Here is a 22,104-nt window from a genome sequence, read left to right as displayed (position 1 = left end):
CTCAGCAAAGTGATATCGTTCAGGATAACCTGGTTAAAAATCAGGAATTTAAGTAAGGGGGGTGGCCATTTTTCTACTGGGTTCGTGGAATGCAGCAGCTTAAAAAAAACACTTTCCTGCACGTAGCGAAGCGGGGGGAGGGGGGGGGAGGGGTAAATCACTGAGACAGTGGCTTACCATGGCCGCATGCAAGCTGAATCCTGATGCCTGGACCTGTGTCTGAGATCTGTAACCCCAGAGATGCAAGCAGTCACTATTAAGATGAAAAATGCGACCTTGTAGGGAAATCACATGTGCTATGTAACGTGAATAGTGCTTTTCACTGTGAAAGAGTATAACCATTGTTCTGTAAAATGTATCTTTCTAAATATTTATCTCCCTCATGCAGCTGCAAATTTTTCAAGCGTCCCTCCTCCATCCCAAAGGCTAGCACAGATAAGGCGGAGGAAAAAGAAGACGCGAGATGAGATGTTCTCGGATATTATGGAAGTTACATGCAATGAAAGAGCTCATCTGAATGAGTGGAAGGACGTGGTTTCAAATTACAGGAAAGAGGCCAGTGAACGTGAGGACAGGAGGGATGAACGTGAGGACAGGAGGGACAACCGAGATGAGAAGTGGCGGCAGGAAGACCGGCAGGAAAATCAGCGGTGGCGGCAGGAAGATCAGCGGTGGCGGGATGCAACTCTGGGGCTGCTGCGTGATCAAACTGACATGCTCCGGCGTCTTGTGGAGCTTCAGGAACGGCAGCAGGATCACAGAGTGCCGCTGCAGCCCCTGTATAACCACCCTCCCCCCTCACCATGTTCCTTAGCTTCCTCACCCAGACGTGTAAGAACGCGTGGGGGGAGGCTCCGTGCACCCGCCCACTCCACCCCCGTGGACAGCCCAACCAGAAGGATGCCGTTACTCTGAATTTTTTTTTAATGGCCTTCTCCATCCCTCCTTTCCTCCTCCCAAAGCACACCCTTACTTCTCTCCCTCTTTTTATAATGAATCAATAAAGAATTCATGCTTTTTAAATGAGAGTGACTTTATTTGCATAAGTAAGCTGTACTCGAAGGGGGAGGGGGAGTTGCTTACAGGGACTGAGTCAATCAAGGGGGTTGGGTGTTCATCAACAAACACAGCAGTCACACTGTACCCTGGCCATTGATGAAGCTCGTTTTCAAAGCTTCTCTGATGCGCACCGCTTCCTGGTGTGCTCTTCTAATCTCCCTGGTGTCTGGCTGCGCGTAATCAGCGGCCAGGTGATTTGCCTCAGCCTCCCACCCCGCCATAAAGGTCTCCCCCTTACTCTCACAGAGATTGTGGAGAATACAGCAAGCAGCAATAACATAGGGGACATTGGTTTGGCTGAGGTCTGAGCGAGTCAGTAATGTGCGCCAGCGCGCCTTTAAACGGCCAAATGCACATTCCACCACCATTCTGCACTTGCTCAGCCTGTAATTGAACAGATCCTGACCACTGTCCAGGCTGCCTGTGTATGGCTTCATGAGCCATGGCATCAAGGGGTAGGCTGGGTCCCCCAGGATAATGACAGGCATTTCAACATCCCCAACTGTTATTTTCTGGTCTGGGAAGTAAGTCCCTTGCTGCAGCCGTTTAAACAGAGTAGTGCTTCTGAATACGCGAGCGTCATGAACCCTCCCTGGCCATCCCGCGTGGATGTTTGTGAAACGTCCCTTGTGATCCACCAGTGCTTGCAGCACCATTGAAAAGTACCCCTTCCGGTTTACGTACTGGGTGCCCTGGTGCTGCGGTGCCAAGATAGGGATATGGGTTCCATCTATCGCCCCCCCACAGTTAGGGAATCCCATTGCAGCAAAGCCATCCACTATGGCCTGCACGTTTCCCAGAGTCACAACCTTTCGTAGCAGCAGCTTAGTGATTGCTTTGGCTACTTGCATCACAGCAGCCCCCACAGTAGATTTTCCAACTCCAAATTGATTCCCGACTGACCGGTAGCTGTCTGGCGTTGCAAGCTTCCACAGGGCTATCGCCACTCGCTTCTCTACTGTGAGGGCTGCTCTCATCTTGGTATTATGGCGTTTCAGGGCAGGGGCAAGCAAGTCACAAAGTTCCATGAAAGTGCCCTTACGCATGTGAAAGTTTCGCAGCCACTGGGAATCGTCCCACACCTGCAACACAATGTGGTCCCACCAGTCAGTGCTTGTTTCCCGGGCCCAAAATCGGCGTTCAATGGATAGAATCTGCCCCATTACCATCAGGATCTCCAAAGCGCCGGGGCCCGCGGTTTGAGATAATTCTGTGTCCACGTCCTCATCACTGTCATCGCCGCGCTGCCGTATCCGCCTCTTACTCGCCTCGGTTCGAAGGTCCTGGTTCAGCATATACTGCACGAGAGTGCGCGAGGTGTTTAAAACATCCACGATTGCGGTATGGAGCTGAGCAGGGTCCATGCTTGCTGTGCTATGGCGTCTGCACGGTTCACCAAGCAAAAAAGGCGCGAAACGGTTGTCTGCCGCTGTCAGGGAGGGAGGGAGGGGTGAGGCTGTACCCAGAACCACCCGCGAAAATGATTTTTGCCCCATCAGGCACTGGGATCTCAACCCGGAAATGCCAAGGGGCGGGGGAGGCTGCGGGAACTATGGGATAGCTAGGGAATAGCTACCCACAGTGCAACGCTCCAGAAATCGACGCTAGCCACGGACCATGGACGCACACCACCGATTTAATGTGTTTAGTGTGGCCGCGCTAGAGCTTCCCCACACTGTGCCACCTGTGTGCCTCCTCAACCATCACCTAGACAACTTTTATAGAAGGGATGTTATAGCAATTTAGTTTCCATGGCCCAGATCCACAAAAAGACTTAGACATTGTGATGGTGAGCATCATGGCTCCTAACTTTTAGGGGCGTGGCAAATCACAGGAAGAACACTGCAATCCACAAAGCATGAGTTAGGAGCCTGGGATCCTACACAGTGAATGAGAGGCACCTTAGACTGCAATCCACAAAACCAGTGTGGTAGGTGGGGCGTTGCCTAACCTAGCCAATGGGAGATGAGGCCAAAGGTGGGGGCTATCCAAAGTCTTGCCCCTCTCATGGAGATAGGCACCTAAGTCTGGGCTGCAGGGATGTGCCTTGCCCTGCTAGTAATCCACAAACCAGGGAAGATAGGTATTCATCCCCGTAAGTCATGTGTGGGGCCCACAACAAAACAGCTGCGTGCAGGATCTCCCTTGCAACCTTTAGCCTAGTAGATAGGGTGCTCACTCAGGATGTAAAAGATCTCTGGTTTGAGTTCCCTCTCCTCCTAAGCGAGAGAAGGAATTTGACCAGGGATTGTCCACGTTCAGGTGAGTGCTCTAAGCACTAGGCCATACAGTCATTCTAACTCTTTCTCTGGCCCAATTTTTACATAATAGTTCAATTAAAGTGGAACAATTTAAATAGGCGAGACCAAAGGAGCCCTATATCAGAATATTCCATTGCCTAGGGCCCTTCCCACAGAGGGGGCTGATCCCTGTTCAAATTCCTTCTCCCCCCCAGGATGAAGGGGAGCTTGAACCAGCGGTTAACCAGAGATGAGTACCCTATCCACCAGGCTAACAGTTATAAGGGAGCTACCCTTCCTCTTCTTCCCCTCCCTGCCAGCTGTTTTGTGTGAACTAAGCGGCAGGGCCCAATCCTGCAGCTTCTGAGCATGCCTACTGGATCTGGGCTCCTGTATGGGACTTAGACAGCTGAATGTCTCTCTTTCCCAGTTTGTAAATTGCTCTGGGGCTTACACAGGAGCCAAACACCTCGACACCTATCATGAGGCAGCAGTGTGCATGCTCAGGCAGAAGATAGGCATATGGGCACGTAGCATGAGGCTGCAGCATGCATGCCCACAGGTAAAAAACTTAGGCATCTACAGGGATAGGTGGCAACTGAGTGGGAGTTTTGTGGATCACAGTGGTGCCTAAAAATAGGACTTAGGCACCTAAATACCTTTGTGGATTGCATTGCAGGGCCAAACAATTGTCAGCCTCTCTACTGGGTCTGCTAACTTAGTGCCCACTGTGATAAAGGCTTATGTGATAATGTTTTATGTCATGCAGAGTCTGGCCCCTTAGGAAATGGATTGCGTTAACCCACTCATTTAATGTAGAACACAACAGGTTGTTATGAATTTGTTCATTACTAATTTAGGCTGGAATTGAACTAGTGACCTAGAGAGGTCTATAGTCCATTTATCATATTTATTATTAATGTACCCTTTGAGCCTTCCAGTAGGAGAAAAAGAGTGAGATGGATAACCATTAAGTAGTTAAACAAAAAGGCAGACAGAAATATGGATGAGCACATACTTATGCAAACTGGTAAAGTTGTTTTCAATTCTAGGCTTAATCTTACCATTAGCTTTGATGTCTAAAAAACTGCCAAATTCCTCCTGCCAGAGACCCAGATCCTCTTGATTTTCCTACATGTATAAAAATAGGCAAATCTAACATAGCCAACTGTGCTTGTTTACAGAACATGTTATTTATGAGTGATACACATGTATTCTCTTGAGATGCATTATTTACTTGATATGTTGTTGAACGTAGATGGAATGTGGACCAAAAAACACTTCAGGTTTGGGCCAGGCCTGTGAACCTGGAAGAATGGATGCTCTGGTGGAACACTACCGTGTTCTGCTGCAGCACAAAAGAGCAGCATAGATTCCAAGGCCAGAAGGGACAATTGTAATCATCTAGTCTGAGCTCCTGACGCAACACATACGTCCACCACAACCCTCGGTAAGTTGTTCCAATGGTTAATTATTCTCATTGTTAAAAATGTCCACCTTATTACCTGTCTGAATTTGTCTAGCTTCAGCTTCCAGCCATTGGATCTTGTTATATCTTTCTCTGCTAGATTGAAAAGCCTGTTAAATATTTGTTCCCTGTCTAGATATTTACAGACTAATCAAGTCACCACCTTAACCTGTTCCTTGTTAAGCTAGATTGTCCTCTTTGAGTCTATTACTACTATAAGACATGTTTTCTAATCCTTTAATCATTCTTGTGGCTCCTCTCTGAATCCTCTCCTGTTTATTCGTCTTAAATTATGGACACCAGAACTGGACACAGTATTCCAGTAGTAGTCACGCCAGTGCCAGACATAGGGGTAAAATAACCTCTGTGCTCCTATGCAAGATCCTCCTGTTTCTGCATCTCCAGGATTGCATTAGCATTTTGGGCCACACCATCACACTGGGAGCTCATGTTCAGCTGATTATCCACCATACTCCCACCCCAAATCTTTTTCAGAGTCACTGCTTCCCAGGATGGAGTCCCCATCCTCTAAATATAGCCTATGTTCTTTGTTCCTAGATATATACATTTAGCGGTATTAAAACACATAGTTTTCTTATGCCCCATTTATCAAGTGATCCAGATTGCGCTGATCTAGTGACCTGCCCTCTTCATTATTTGCCACTTCCTCAATTTGTGCATCATCTGCAAACTTTATTGGTGATGACCTGAGGTTTTCTTCCAGGTCACTGAAGGTCAGGTCATTAAATAATGTAGAGCCAAGAACCTAGCCTTGCAGGAACCCACTGGAAACACAGCTGCTTGATCACGATTCCTCATTTACAGTTACATTTTGAGACCTCCCAGACAGCTTTTAATCCATTTAATGTGTGCCAAGTTAATTTTACAGTCTAGTTTTTTAATCAAAATGACAGTACCAAATCAAATGCCTTATAGAAGGACAACACTTGACTTGGTACTGCACAAAAAGATCTTGAAAACTCACAAAGCACTACAGATACTATTTTGGCATATTTGATCCTGAGCTCCCAGGACAAGCCAGGCAATGGATAAGCTTCCGAGAGTCTCCAACCCTTATAGGAGTCTTGAGCTTGTTAATGCCTCCTTCAGTTCTTGAGCCCTGTGCCCTACGATCCAATCTCCTTGAATTTAATCTTTTTGCAATATTCTTTCTGGTTTTCTTTTTCACAATCACTTCAACATAAAATGAGTTTGCCCTCTGTGACAGTCTGTTCCCTTATGCTCACCCCATTTACAAGACTACGATACATTTTGTACACAGCATACTTTGTAAGGTATCATTTGAAAGCTCATGCTTTGCTGATTATTGCCATGCATATTTTACCAAGACAACGTTGTATATACAGTTGTAAGATTCTACTGCATGTTCTGGAGGACAGTCACAAACCAGTTCCCCAGAGACAAAAGGCTAGCCAATGCCTCAGTCAGGTGTCAATGAGATTAAGTGGACCATCACCTGAGTTGCCATTCTTTGGCAGGAGAGGGGACGTGGGCTAAAAAAACCCTACATTTTGACAAAGAAGCATCCTGAGGTTCCTGCCCCCACAGACTTTCTGTCTACTGAATCTCAACTGGAGATGACTGTTGCATAAGAGAAAAGGCTATAAGGGGAGATCATCTCTCCCTTGCTCTCTACCCAGGGCATCATCAACACCTGAAAAACAAAAGAGGTGTCATTGGACTGGGGAAGAGATCCTGACTGAAAGAGGTTCAGCCAGTAAGGCTGCTGGCACATGCGGTGAGAGACTTTTGCTTTGTATTCACTTAACTTGTTAAGTTAGGTGTTAGTTGCGTTTTATCTTTTTATTTCCTTGTAACCATTTCTGACATTTATTCCTTATTACTTGTAATCACCTAAAATTTATCTTTCTGTAGTTAATAAATTTGTTTTGTTGTTTTACCTAAACCAGTGTGTAGTGAGGCGGCCTGGCTCCCAGCCGCACCTGAGAGGGACGAGCCAGAACAGCCGCCTCAGTGGGCGGAGCCACCGCCGCCTGTCCCCGCCCCCCAGAAGTCAAGGGGCGGGACAGGAAGTATAAAGGCCTGGGCCCAGCGCTCAGTTGCGCCCTGGCTGCTGGAGAGGACAGATGCTGGTGCCTGAACTCCTGCTGAACCAAGCCTGCCCCGAGCCCAGTACCCTGAGGAGGACTGGCCGAGCCCGCCCCGAGCCCGGTACCCTGAGGAGGACTAGCTGAGCCCGCCCCGAGCCCGGTACCCTGAGGAGGAGTTGAGCCCCCCTGTGCACCCGTCTCCTGAGGAGCCAATGCTGGTGGACCCCCCTGCCGAATCCACAACAATACAGGTACCAACGGAGGGGGAGATTGGAAGTGGCCCGGGGATAGCTGACCCCAGTCTGGCTGCCGCCGACCCTGAGCCTATGTCAGTGTGTTGCGGCCAGGATCCCCACTGACTGCAGCGGATCCCCGCCGCTGCTAGGGCCCTGGACCGGGATGCAGTGGAGTGGGTGGGCCTGCGTCCCCCCTGCTGCCCCCCGCACGGGTGGCAGTCTCCCCCTCACCCCCAACGCTCAGGCTTAGAAGCCTGGACTTACCTGTTTGCTGCTCAGCCCGGCCTGAGGGTCTGAGCCCTGTATCTGTTGCTGCCCCGCCCTGAGCTAGGGCTTGGGCTTTATAAACTGAACTGCTGCTCAGCCCTGCCTGAGGGTCTGAGCCCTGTATCTGTTGCTGCCCCGCCCTGAGTTAGGACTTGGGCTTTATAAACTGAACTGCTGCTCAGCCCTGCCTGAGGGTCTGAGCCCTGTATCTGTTGCTGCCTGCCCTGAGCTAGGGTTTGGGCTTGATACACTGAACTACTGTTTGTTTGCTCAGCCCCTGCCTGAGGGTCTGAGCCCAGGACTACTGCCTGTTGCCCCGCCCGGATCTAGGGCATTGACTGTAAGACTGCACTGCTACTCAGCCTCCTGTAGTGAGGCGGCCTGGTTCCCAGGCGCCCCGAAGGCAAAGAGCGACCCCTCACCTGACAAGGGGACCTGCACATGGACCCTTACACAGTGTGTTTGGGAAACTCCATTTGGGGTAATAAGATTTGGGCATATCATTTTCTATTAATAAATGACAGACTTCATATGAGCGTGTATTGTCCAGGGGAATACTGGGCAGTACAAGATGCACATTTCTGGGGTAAGTCTGGGACTGGAAATTTGCTGGTGTTGCTCTGCAGTTTGATTCAAGAGTGGCTGGCCAAAGCACTCATACAATATAGGTGGGAGTGATTTACATGCTGGAGGCTGTGTGAGAGCAGGCCAAGAGTGGTAGCTGTCACAGCAAAGCAGTATAAAAGACACCCCAAGTTGGAGAATTGAGGGGACACAGCTGGTCATCAGTTCAGATTTGTACTCTGGGTAATGTGTCACCCTCCTACACCAATTCTGACCTCCTATGACATCCTAGGAGCACTCTTATTGGTCCACATCTAAGGTTGACCTGGAATGGGTTCCAAGTTAGGATACAGGTGGAACTTCCTCTAGCCTCTCCTCTTGTCAATTATTACAACATGGTAGAGCAAACAGCCATCTGCACACATTGTACTAAAACAGCCTATTCAGAAAAAGATGTGTGTCTTTATCCACTGCCAGCACTAGGTCTCTCTTCAAAGAGAATCCTGCAACAGTACCAGGGATGTATGTGCCTGAGAATATGCCTTTGGCCTATTTAACACAATTTTAATACAGGTGAAATGTGGGCCTCAGGCTCCTGGCAAGTTGCCAGTGTGACCTCAGTTTGGCTGTTTGGAAACCCCTGTCATAACACTAGCCCATGCCATACAAACACAGAGTTTGTAATCATGACAACTGATCCATCCTTCCCACAGGATACTAATGCCAGAATCAAACCAAGCTTGGGTTACCTGAGAGGAGTCAATTGATGCGTCCTCTTTCTTTTGTGCTGTAGTTTTGCTAATGAAAACAAATAAGCAGAAATAACCAGTTAATTGAGAGGATTTCAGATAGAAAACTTTAAAAACTGCAACCTTCCTACAATATCTGGAACTTTTAGCTTTCACCTTTTCTGAAAAGCAATCGTGTGTGGAGATCTGTGTAGTTGACAAGTGATTTTGGTATTTTATTTCTTACAGTGATCATCTTTCCAAACCAGAGCTAGTTTGGGTTATTCTGTTCAACTGGTTCCTGGGGTTTTTACAGTCACTTCTAATAATGTCAGAATTTTCCCCTCTTTATCCCCACACAGAAGATTTTCAGACTAGATATTTTTGTGTGTTCTGTCATGCAGAGTGCTCTCTGTCAATTACAATTAATTATTTTCCCTAGAGTAGAGTTACCTACCACGTTGCTTTCTCAGCTCTGTGGAATGGTCCCACAATTCCCATTTCCCCTGCTTTATTTCCCCTCATTCTTCCAGTATTTTGCAACAGGGCTAGAGTGCTAAATAGTGCAGCTATATGATAAATGATGCCTTCATAAAGAGCAGGTTCAGCTATAATGAGGATGAGTAGATAAAATTAAGGACTTGATCAAATGAGATAGTGGGCAACCTCAACTCCCCAGTAAAGTCAAGGGGAATTAAGGGTGCTCAACATCTCATAGAATTGGCCCATAAATAGGATAAAGAGGCTGAAGCCCCGAGAGCCCCCTCCCTGCTGGGCAGAAGCCCTGAGCCCCACCACCCCGCCGCAAGTCAGAAGCTCCAAGCTCCCCCAAAATAGTTTGGTAGGTGAAGAATGGGCAGGGGAGGTTGTGGGGGGCTCCGAGAGCCGTACTTTTACGCAGAGCCACAGTTTGGCCACCCCTGGTATACAGAACAGTATAAAGTCACTGTCTGTATGAAATTTTAGTACTGATTTCGCTAGTGCTTTTCATGTAGCCTATAATAAAACTAGGTAAATATCTAGATCAGCTGATGTACTCCCTGGAAGACCTCTACATACCCCCAAAGGTACACATACCCCTGGTAAGAACCACTGCTCTCATTGAGTGAGCAAAGGGAGAACCCAGGCTTCAATGTTTGGGGTGCCCTCAATCAGAGATAGGATGGATGTGGCCTCACAGGATCATATTCTGTCCTGACTTCAGTGGGGTCTCACAGGGAGTAAGTCAGAGCCAAGAGTATTGCATGTAGATAGTAGCATTACGAATGGTGGCACTGCGTATTTTTGCTGATCTGAATTCTTGCTGGTTTATTTTCAGCAGCATCACAAACGCTGCACTGTGGGATATGGAGATATCACACCTGTTTTGGGGTGGCGGTTGTAGATGCTCGAAGTACAACAGGCCATTGGTGTTCACACTCAGTACAGTCTCACCCTTGGACTCTAGTTCTATCTGGAATGGATTTGCTGTGATGTGAATCTTGCAGTCCTCATTGGCACATGTCAGTACCAGAATACCTGCCTCCTTCTGGGCTATAGAGAGCCTGGCAAATTAAAAAAAAAAGTAAAGGATTTCCATAGGTTTTAGATAATTGTAGATAAACAACAAATTAGACAAAAGATAATTTAAGGATAATTGTGTAACATAAGGCCAAATCTTGAAACTGCTCCTGAAACAAAATTCCATTCTCTTAAATAACTGTGGGTTCTAGGCACTGAGGACTCCTGGATCTGGTCCATAGACTGAACAGTGCAATAGCTGGCTACAAAGTTTCCTTCAACATTCTCAATAGTTTTTATTTTTTCAATACAAATAGACAACACATTAGGTCAAAATGATGCATTCTAAGGTCTAGCCCACTTTCTTGCTGGCTCATATAGTTACAGGTTTCACATATGAGGCTATATCATCTTCCTCAATATGCAACATTTATCCTTGGGCACAAACTCACCTTCATAAGCCAATTGCTTTTTTTCTATTCCTATAAGTCGCTGATATTCATAACAGTAAATACAACTGTATTCAAATGAGACGGACAAGAACACACGGTTGATGGGGAAGGGGTATAAGCAATTAAGAGAATATATCACCTTCCAGAGCTTACCTCTGCGTGGTAGGTTCTTTTATGAGAACATCAGGGACTTCATACCTTGATTTGAGAGGAGATACCTCATTAATTTTAAGCCTGAAAATGTTGCCGTCTATTGCATAAATTTCCACTAGGAGAGGAACCTGGGAATAAACAAACAGGTACAGTAGCAGCTAATACTACACTGTGATAAAGGAATCAATTTATATTTTAATTCAGAAATTCTGGATCTCATATCATCAGACATTTATTTTCTGAAAAAAATCTGTCTGCCTTCTGATTCAGCATAGTTTAGTAGGCCCAAAACTGCATACAGTCACTATGCATTTGAATTTTCACCAGATAGGTCTATTTCACTGTTTTTAAGAAACAAATATTCTTAGTTTGTAAGTGAAACTGGACTGAATTTTTTATAAACAGCCAAGCTTTGTTTAGCATTTTTCAGGAAATTGTCTCTTTTCAGTTGGATTAGACATAGACTGGCATGTTTTATTTTATTTTACTTGGTAATTCACTTTGTTCTGTCTGTCACTACTTGGAATCACTTAAAATCACTACCAGTAACTCAAAGCAATCAGCTGTGCACAGACCCTGCTCGACTACACCACTGTGATGGGTTAGACCACAGAAACTCCTTTGGGAACGGCCAAGTGACTACTTCTGCCCCTGCTTTCTTGCCAGCTCAGGATCCCAGCACCCTGTCTTGCTGAGCTAGACATGCCTGTCTGCTCCAACACAGACCCAGAGTCTGAAATTACTTGCCCCACAGCTGCAAACTTAATTGAAAGTAGCTTACAGAAGTGTTCTTGTCTTTAACACTCAGCCCAACTCCCAATGCGGTCTAAAACCCAAATAAATCAATTTACCCTGTATAAAGCTTATACGGGGTAAACTCATGAATTGTTCACCCTCTGTAACACTGATAGACAGATATGCACAGCTGTTTGCCCCCCCCCAGGTATTAATACATACTGAGTTAACTAATAAGTAAAGAGTGATTTATTAAATACAGAAAGTAGGATTTAAGTGGTTCAAGTAGTGACAGACAGAACAAAGGGAATTACCAAGTAAAATAAAGTAAAACACACCAGTCTATGTCTAATCCAACTGAATACAGACAAAATCCTCACCAGTTCCAGAATGATTCTTTTTACAGACTAATCTCCTTTCAGTCTGGGTCCAGCAATCACTCACATCCCTTGCAGTCACTGTCCTTTGTTCCAGTTTCTTTCAGGTATTTTTGGGGGTGGAGAGGCTCTCTCTTTAGCCAGCTGAAGCCAAAATGGAGGGGGGGGGGTCTCCCCTGGGCTTAAATATACTTTCTCTTGTGGGTGGAGACCCCCTCCTCTCTCCTATGCAAAGTCCACCTACAAAATGGAGGTTTGGAGTCACCTGGACAAGTCACATGTCCATGTATGACTGAGTTCCTTACCAGCCAAGCCGCATTCCTGGGAAAGCCAAGATGTGGATTGGTGTCTCCAAGTTTATTGTTGGATTAAGTGTTTCTTGAAGGGGCACTTACTGAGAATAGTCTTTTCTCAGGAAGCTGACCAACTGCTTCACTACAGCCAATATTCATAACTTTGAATACAAAAATTATACATGCATACATATAGGATTAATAGATTCAGTAGATCATGACCTTTTCAGAGATCTGTTACATGGCATATGTAGCATAAAACACATTCTAGTTATGTTTTATATATAAAACATATATATATTTTCCATAAAGCCTTATGGGTGGCACCATCACACATTCCTTCTGTCAGACTGTAGGGATTATTGTAAGGCTGTTCCTCACCCTAAGAGTTTACAATGCTAATTTAATAGATTAGACTTATGCTCCTATTAGTGTGAGAGGCTGAATTTGGCTGATCCTGGATCTTTTGTATAGGAAATCACTAGGACCATGAGATAGCAAATGTCTTTGCTCATTTAACTTCCTTATTTCTGAAATCTTGAGAGAGAAAATTTCCAGACAAAATGTTATAGGATGCAAAATTATTATTTTGAAAACTACAGGAGTTATCATTATAGCTAAAGTTTTTCAACTGGTATGCACTCCAACACACAAAGGAAATCACCTTGCTCTCACTCCATTAGGACAGACTTAAATTTGTTATTTTAGAATGGGGGAGAAGGCCCTAAATCTAAAAAACCTTTTTCAGGTAAAAAGATGTCTGTTTAGCTTTTTGTATTGTTACTGAAGCTAAAAAATAAAAATAAAATTAATTTCTTTAAATGAGCCTCTCTTTATTCATATAAATTATCTGTAAAATCAAGGACATCTTTGTGATGATAATATTTTGCATTATATCACAGAACTACCTGCATCCAAGAATCTCAAATGACTTTATAAATGTGGGCAACTATTATCAGTCTCATTCAGGGGTGGCTCTAGGTATTTTGCCGCACCAAGCACTGCAGGCAGGCTGCCTTCGGCGGCAGCCTGTGGGAGCTCCCCTGAAGCCACAGGACCAGCGGACCCTCTGTAGGCATGCCGTCAAAGGCAACCTGCCTGCCGCCCTCGCGGCGACTGGCAGAGCGCCCCCCGCGGCTTGCCACCCCAAGCACTCGCTTGGTGTGCTGGTGCCTGGAGCCGCCCCTGGTCTAATTTTAAAGAGAATCAGTAGAGAAAGGACTCAGTGTCCCAATTCACAGACTCTTCTTTTACCATTGCCTCCCTTAGTGTGTGAGATCTCACCTTATTCTTCTCATTAATTATTTGGAGTTTGACACTATCATTGCATAATGTAACCGAATCCAACAATGCTTGATACAAGGACTTCCCAGGAAGCAGAAGTTTCTGACGCCTGCAAAGACAGAGAATTGTTGTTGGCCTCTATAAATGTCATGGTTTACATGATGTTAGGGAATACTACATTAAATAAGAATTGTTTACTGAGGAGGATAACACTCTCTTGCATCTTTCATATACTTGCTATTTTTTCACTATGTTAAGACATTATTATTAATTATTTATAGCACCTGGAAGCCCTGACCAGAACTAGGTTCCTGCTGCGTCAGATGCTGTACAAAGATAGAGAAAGACATGGTTCCTGTCCTGAAAAGTTTATAAATATATCATGTGTATGAGTTGCAAAAGAGTTTTTTTGAGTTCATAATCACTAAAAATATCAGTACAACTGTTTTTGCAATAATAGGATTAACCCAAGTGCCCTGGCCAAATTCCAAGTTAGGCAATCATATTCTGCCTCCTTAACTTCCTCCTGCAGACAGTTTCAAATGGATAAAGTTTACTTTACTTCCTGTCATATTCCTGGCTTCAGATGCCCTGGTAAATAGCTACTGCATTTCACTGGTGGGTGAAGCAATTCCCTTGTGTGTATGTATATATGATTTATCTGTATTTTGTATAGGTTAGAATACTGTGGAGAAATATAGACTCATTTAAAAATGGTGTCTTTAAAAGCATGACCAAGAGGGGAACTAAAAACTACTAATCAAGAAAAGCTATCCTGCTGTGCATAATTAGGCCTTTAGGATGGAATTTGCTGCAGATGAGAAACAAACATGTAAGATTAAAACCTTAGTCAGACATGTAATTGGCTAATGAGTACAACTAGAGAGATTTTTCTTCACAGATCAGATAATCACATATCAGATAATAGTTGGAAAATGTATTCCAGGTAGATACAGAAGAAGGGAATGTTTATATCTGGAGTAATTTCATCAGAATAATAAGACATGGAGTTCAGGTTTGATGTTAAACTATGGCTATAGTTCAGGTTCAGCACCACTGAAATCCTCTGAGTTAGTCTTATAAAGCTTTGGTCCCAAAGGGCAGAAATCTCAGGAGAATAATTGATCTCTCTGAGATTTCTGCCATTTTGGGTCACAGAAGAACAATAACCAGAAAACAAGTCCCCTACAATCTTATCCAAATGTAAATAGTATAGGTGCTTGTTAAAATACAGAGATTCAAATTCACACTTTTCTGGAATTTGGGGGGAGGATGACATGATCCTGCATTTGAGATTTCAGTCTGACCCCATTCTATTTAGAATATACTAATTATTTCCAAAAATGGTATTGCTGTTGAGTGGAAAGTTCTCCTTTAAAGTCATATTCATTCTCAAACTTTGTGTATTTTTTGGTTGCTTTAAACTAAGGTATGATTATGAACTGTAACTTATTTTTTGTTTTAACTTCAATATTGTTGGCTTTAAAAAAAAAACACCTCCCTTATTTAGAAACCTTGTTACAGATGTCTATGTAATATAATGAAATAAATCAATCATGCTGTGTGTGAAAAATACACTTAGGTTGGAGGCCACATCCTTACCTGTAGAAAGCAATGTGGTTGCAGTTCTTAAAGTTGCTTTTGTCCACAGCCTCATCTTGAACACTAAAGAAAACAGAATGTTTAAGAAGTCTGTTTTCTGAACACCTGCTAAATTATCACATAATGACAGCCACTGCATAAGAGCAGGGGGGGTTAAAGAAAATGCTTACAGTTTACATAGCATTGAAATGCAAAGAGTATTGGAACTGAACCATTTTGAGCTTTTGTACTGAAATAAATTATTCTTATGGTTTTGAGTACTAAATGATTTCCATTTAATACCTTGATATTTAGACAAAAATCATTAAATCAGTAACTAGAAGAGCTGACTATTAGCACAAATAACTACTTGGAAGTCCTGCAGTTTGAGGTGAGTTGTCCTAGGACAGTCTCAGTAACTCAGTTCATGGTCCACTTCTAGAGGTGGGAATGGAGAGGGAGAAACTCAGGAATGCCTTCTCTTGCCTCCCCTACAGCTGGCAGGGTGAGGGGAGTGTGGGCTATGCCCGTTGAAGAGATGTAATAAATTCTACTGCTCAGTCATTGTGTGCTTCCCCATTATCTCTGGAAGTAAATAGTCTTCCCAAAGACATAGTGGGTCTGATCCTAGTAGGTACTGAGCATACGCAACTCTCACTCACAGATGATCAACCCTTTTAAGAACAGGCCAAAAGTTTCCAGACAACACAACTTGGGTTGTGTGAGTCAGCCCTCTAAAGTATCATAGCTGAGCCCAAAGAATTCAGAAAAATAGATGCTAGTAATTAAGTATTGTGCTTTAATTAATGGCTAATTAATAGCTAAATACCTATGTTATCCAGGGGAAAATAAGGCCAGTAGTTCTGACCATTCTAAAAACGGAAGTGCCTCACATCTTCCAACAGATTTTGATCTCATTTGTTGTCAATATGTAATAACTGCCACTTATAAAACATACATACAATAAATTCAGATAGTTTTCTGAAAAATGTCAGCTCAGTGCATAGCAGTGGTCAAAAGGACTAACAGAATCCTAGGAAATATTAGGAAAGGGATAGAAAATAAGACAAAATATCATAATGCCAGTATATGAATACATGGTACACCCACTTCTTGAATACTGTGTCCAGTTTGGTCGCCCCATCTCAAAAAGGATATAGTGGAACAGGAAAAGATTCAGAAAAGGGCAACAAAGACAATCAGGGGTATGGAATGGCTTCCATACAAGGAGAAGCTAAAAGATTAGAGTTACTTAGCTTAAAAAAGAGACAATTAAGGGGGAATATGACCGAGGTCTATGAATAGTGTGGAAAAAAGTAGAGTTATTTTCCTTTTCCACAGTATAAAAATCATGGGTCACCTGATAAAAAGAGTAGGCAGCAGGTTTAATACAAATAAGAGGAAGTATTTTTTCATGCAATGCACAATTAACCCGTGGAACTCATTGCCATATGATGTTGTGATGGCCAAAAGTATAACTGGGTTCAAAAAAGAATTAGATTAATTCAAAGAGGATAGGCCCATCAATGGCTATTAGCCAAGATGGTCAGGGATGCAACCACATACTTAAGATGAGCCTAAACCACTAACTGCCAAAAGCTGGGAGGGGAAAACAGGGATGAATCACTTCAACCGCCCTGTTCTGTACACTCCCCTGGAAACTCAAGTAATAGTCACTGCTAGAGACAGGATACTGGGCTAAATGAACCATTGGTCTGACTCAGGATGGCCGTGCTTATACATACAACATATAAAATTGCAGATAGATGCAATATATGCAACTATGGCCTGATCATAAACAATATTATAGTTAATTCATGGATGCATACATTGTAAATCAGAGGGGACATTATGATCAAGTCTGACCTACTACATAATAATATAGGCCAGAGAAGGACAAGTGATTCCTGAATCAAGTCCTAACTGCTGGTTGAAATAAACAAATACAATGGCAAATGTATTAATTAATCTGAGAGAGTTGGCAGTGACCTCTGTATTTAGGCTGCTTAAAATTTTTCATTATAAAAGATTCTTTTGACCTTTGAGAAGTCTGAACACTTCCATTTTTTGCAGTAGTCTTTAGATATCCAGAGGGAGAGAAACCTCAGGGTAGAGAAGTGCTTTTTCTTTGTCCCATTATGATGGGGTGTACTAACCCCATACTGGCCCAGCAGGGGTTAACTACTTACTGGGGGCTCAAGAGGCCACACCTCATCACCCTTGCTGAGCATGCTCCAGCTGGTAGTAGGGTATAAAAGGAAGCGGCTCAGCTCAGTATGGCCTGACTGAGGAGGTGAGTGGATGCAGGCTGTGAGGAGGCAGAGTAGGGTGGGCCTGGGTCCGGGTCCCCCCTGTACTCTTTCCAGCACATACTATGGGTTGTGGTGACTGCTTGAAGGATTAAGCACTATTGCCAGATACAATGAATACAAGGTGCTAGTATCTGAGACTATGGCCCTGGACAACTGACTTAAGCTGCTAGGCCTTGCCTCCCAGAAGGTGAAGGGCTGTAGTCTCTGAGAGGGGGCAAGGCCTCCCGCCCCCCATGGTCTGATGCGGCATGACAGCCATTAAATATTCAGGCTTTGCTGAGATATAAAGTTTAGAAAATCACCATTTCTCTTCTCTCGCTCTCATTCCTCAGGGAAAATTCTGGCAGTATGTCAAAATAACACAAACATTCTGAAGTGTCAGGCTCATACCACCACCAAAGCAGCGGGGGCTGCACATACTGTACTGGGAATTAAATCTCCAGAAGCTGCTACAGCAGCTGTAGTAGGGGTGTGGGGGAAGAGCTTGGCCTGGGATTCCCCCATTCACACCCCCTGCAGACTCAGGAAATGGCCCCAACAGTCCATCTTCCCCCACCCTAGCTGCTCTCCTTCCAAACACTTCCAGGCCTGGCAGGTCATTTCCTTCCTGCCAAGAAGTCATCTTCTGCTGCCAGCTATTGTAGGACTAGATTCACAAAGGGATTCAGGGATGTAACTGCTTATTTGGGTGCCTAAATCCAAAATTTAGGCACCATTGACCACCAAGCAGCTGCCACCTAAACCTGCAGGGGCCTAAACTTCTGCTGGTGGGCACACACAAAACTGTCTGTGTCCTGACACAGCAGAGCTGCTCAGCACCCTAGCTCATGCCTAAACCCCAGCAGGTTTCTCAAACTAGACTTTCCCCACTTATCTCCCTGTGGAGCCAGATCCTGTAGGCATGCTCAGAGCACTCATAACCCCACAAATGAGAGATGAGCAGGTCAGGAATTTTTCAGGCTAGTAGGTGTGTTTGTATACCCTGTGGTTAGAGCAGTCATCTAGGATGTAGAAGACCCAGGTTTGAATCCTCCCTCTGCCTGTTTTAGAGCACAGACTTGAATCCAAGTTTCCTATATCTCAGGAGAGTGACCTGTTGGCTATAACTGGGTGAGGGTTGGTCTCTGTCCATCCCCCGTCCTCTCCCCTGCCCCGAGAAAGGGCTTCTGTGCCTATCTCCAGGAGAAGGCTCGCAGCTGTGAATCCTCAGTGGCAGTAGGCTCCTTCCTCTGCCCTGTTAGTTGGGTACCAAAGGCCTAGATCTGTGGGAGGTTGATGCTTAAGTCCCTTTATGGACATGGGTCTTAGCCCCACTGCTTTCCTCTGTGTGTTACTGCTGGATAGCTTCGGTGACTCCTTGCTGGCTTCTGTAAATCCCTTTCTTAGGTGTCTAACTGTCCCCACAGAAGGCATGGACACCTAAGCCGGGCCTGGCCCTGTAAATTCCATTGGGAGGCAGAGCCCTAGGAGCTGGAACATCTAAGTCCCCTTTGATAGTCTAGCCCTTATTTCTTTAGCTCAAGTGGTAGAAGTCTATACTAATTTGTTCTGGTTCAAACCCTGATGGTGATGCATGAGGGAAAGATTCTTCCAGCTTGCAAGGGTTCCTTCCTCTCGGGTCAGGGTGCTCCCTTCGGGCCGTGTGTGGAGGAGTCAGTAGGTCAGCTGCATGTTGTCGGGGAGGCCTGACTTGTGGTTGCAGCACTGCCCACTCTGTATTTCCAATCTCCAATGGAGGACCCAGCACTCAGCCTAACAGCTGGTAGCCCGGGCGCCTGGATGGAATAGGGCTCAGGCCTCCTGTGTGCAGGCTGAGTATGGCCCACAGCCTCCTGGCTGGGACAAGCAACAAGAGTCTGGGCATGAGTAAGCAAATCTATAGTCCTTGGTCTCCTGGTGGAAGAAATCAACAACAGTCTGGGACAGGCCTCCTGGTCTAAGGTGAGGATGCAGCAAGCCTCACATGGGGGCCAGCAACAGGGGGTAGGGAGACCTGTGTGCATCCTGCTCCACCAGGTTCAGCCCAGTGCCCTAGCCATGGCCCATGATCCCACCATGGTGTCAGCAAGGGAACATAAAATTGCTGCATCATGTCCTGACAGCACAACTGTACCCAGGTCTGGTTTCCCTGTGCTACTTCCCACCCATTTCTGCTAACGCTGCTCTGTCGCCGCCAGACTCTGGCTCACAGCCCTTCCTCTGGTATCTCCTCAGTGCCTTCCATCTCCTGGGACTGCAGGGTGCCGGTTTACTGTGTGGCTGGTCCTGGACCTTACTGAGGGTTCAGCACTCTAGTAAGGATATCTGCCTGTAACTGAGCTGCAGGGCCCTACTCTTATACGTCCTGCCTCACCCCTGCACTTCCTGTAAGGGAGGTGGGGTTGGGTTGGGTTAGCTGTGCCCACCAGGAAAAGTGTAAGGTAGTGGTTCTCAAACTTTTGTATTGGTGACCCCTTTCATACAGCAAGCCTCTGAATCTGACTCCCCCATATAAATTAAATATATAATTTTTATATTAAATGCTATTATAAATGCTGGCAGCAAAGCGGGCTTTGGGGGCAGAAGATGATAGCTTGAGACCCCCCACAGAGTAACCTTGTGACCCCTTGACCTCCACTTTGAGAACCCCTGATGTAAGGGTTCCTCCCTCTCGGGACTAGAGGGAGGCCAGTCTGCCTCACTACATAGCTGCACATAACAAAATTTGTTTTTACCTTTTTCCTTTTTAAAAAAAACAAAACAAAACAAAAAAACTTAGGAAATTACATACAAAATACCCATGTTAAAAGAACGTTCTTTAGGTTCCAAAGTTAAGCACTCAAAAGTTTGACAATAACCCAACTCTTAAAATTAAGCACCTAAAGATGCACATGCCTAAACTGAATAACTGCACAATCTGATTGCTGTCACCCTTGACCTTTTCCATCCCATCCACTTCTCATTCTTTGTAATGTGATGAAATGGGGTATCCTATAAAATTGGATTGTAAACTACTGGGACAAGGGCTGTACCATTCTGTGTGTCAATTCCATGAAAGTGGACCAATTTAGTTACCAAACATACTTTATACATATTCAATATATTTAGACATCAACATGGAAAAAGGTAGGCTTTTACAAATCTGAGTGTCAAGTTATTTCTCCTTACATTGTTTGCTAATGTTTGCCTGCTATTTTCAGTGCCTTATCAATATTATTTTGTAAATATTTGATCCATAACTTTTCTTATTGTATGTTAAAGAAACGATGTCCTCAAATGATGACAGCCATTAAGTTTGCAAAGTAAAATTGAAAATGAGGCACTTTTTCTTCTAGCACACTCTTTCCTTTCTCTCCCCTTCCTCCCCAGCCAAGCACTATCCTGTTAGCTCAGATGTGTAGGTAGCAATCGCACAATTATTTGTGTTTTACCTGCTTTCTTCTTCCTTAGCTGGTTCCATTAAACTCAGTGTTTTTTGTACTACAGTGCTTTGACTTGATCTATGTCTGTCGGTAAATGTCTCCTCACCTTCACTACTGATCCTGCAGTACCAATCACAGAGGGAAGCCTTCAGCCAATGACAACCTTTGACTCCACCGTCTCTGAAAGGATTCTGGGAAATTGAGTTCTTCTTTAGTCAGCAGTTGGTCGGAATGCCGTTTGCTTGTAAAGATTAACTGCAAATGACAATATGGCGTGACATGTTTATTAGTGTGGTGCCCAGAGAATTGCTATCAGGGTGGGTATGGAGAAGGTATTTGGAAAACAAACAGCTGGCAAACATCTACAAGACGGCATTTTTTTATTTAAGTGCTGGCAGCATCACCAGACTTGCAGCTGACAATCCTCTGAGCAAACCCACAATTTATTTATAGAGCAATTACACTAGAGGCAAACTTTTCCTGCCTGCCCTAGAGGCCCCTCCTTTACAGTCTGATGGGAATTCAGTTCACATGATCATCCAGTTATTAGTATCTCTACTGTGATTACCAGTGAGTCCCATATTTGGTGGTAGTTCTTATAATGTGGTCACTTGTTCACTAGGAAATGGACTGTGTCCCTACCAACAACTCATTTCATATAAGCCACAAAACCTCTTTCAGAGTGTAACAAGTTTGGTCATCACTGACCTGGGTTGGACTCAGTTCCCTGGATCAGGTTTAGACTTTGAAAATGTGGTGGTGATTAGCAAATTTCTCCCACCTTTTAATGGTTTGACTGACTCCTATGACCGTTTCTGATGTAGTCAAAAGCCTCATAATGGGATCTAAAGTTAGACTTCATCTCCTCACTGTAAGACAACTAAAACTGCAATCCTTACTCTTTTGGAGACCATTTTCTGTAAATGGACCTGCCTATGGAGATTTCATATTTTAACTTATTATTAAGCTTTGTTCTTTGTAAAGTAGGAAGCCAGGCACTGTTTAGTGAAATCTAATAAAAGTAAATAAATGTGTCAATGCTATGCCCCCATACAATCTGAAAAAGGCTTCAATGGCTGGAAAAGTATGATGATAAAACCTGCACAACCTATTTTTAGTTTATGTAGTTAGACTAACTTTTGCATTGCCTCATCATGTGCCACAATTAAATTAAAGTGACTGTCTATGGCACAATGTTCACCCTTTTTACAAAACTATAAATTTTGTACAAGACATACATTGTGGGGTATCAGTTGAAAACTCACAATCTGCTGTGCATTATTGTCCTGATAAAATGTGTGTATCAGCATTGGATGCAGCATTATAAGATTTACTTCTAGGGAATTTCTGTGTGTAAAAATTCTACACACATCATTTTAAAT

General features: G+C 44.4%; 1 protein-coding gene across 2 annotated transcripts in view; it reads right to left on the bottom strand.

The window, feature by feature from the left end:
- The window catches only part of GANC (glucosidase alpha, neutral C), a 51,727-nt gene extending 30,750 nt beyond the window's left edge, over positions 1 to 20,977 (bottom strand). For both annotated transcript variants that reach the window (XM_045013610.1, XM_045013611.1), the window contains exons 1-7: positions 20,732 to 20,977; positions 15,031 to 15,093; positions 13,429 to 13,537; positions 10,740 to 10,867; positions 9,996 to 10,178; positions 8,656 to 8,704; positions 4,364 to 4,430 (exon numbers count right to left, since the gene is read on the bottom strand). In XM_045013610.1, the coding sequence (XP_044869545.1) occupies positions 4,364 to 4,430; positions 8,656 to 8,704; positions 9,996 to 10,178; positions 10,740 to 10,867; positions 13,429 to 13,537; positions 15,031 to 15,093; positions 20,732 to 20,760 (628 nt within the window). In that variant the 5' untranslated portion in view covers positions 20,761 to 20,977. The remainder of the gene's footprint in view (positions 1 to 4,363; positions 4,431 to 8,655; positions 8,705 to 9,995; positions 10,179 to 10,739; positions 10,868 to 13,428; positions 13,538 to 15,030; positions 15,094 to 20,731) is intronic.
- Between the last annotated feature and the right edge of the window lie 1,127 nt (positions 20,978 to 22,104).

Source organism: Mauremys mutica, chromosome 4 (assembly GCF_020497125.1).
Source record: "Mauremys mutica isolate MM-2020 ecotype Southern chromosome 4, ASM2049712v1, whole genome shotgun sequence".
NCBI classification, from domain to species: Eukaryota; Metazoa; Chordata; order Testudines; family Geoemydidae; genus Mauremys; species Mauremys mutica.
This window is presented reverse-complemented; position numbering and strand designations above follow the sequence as displayed.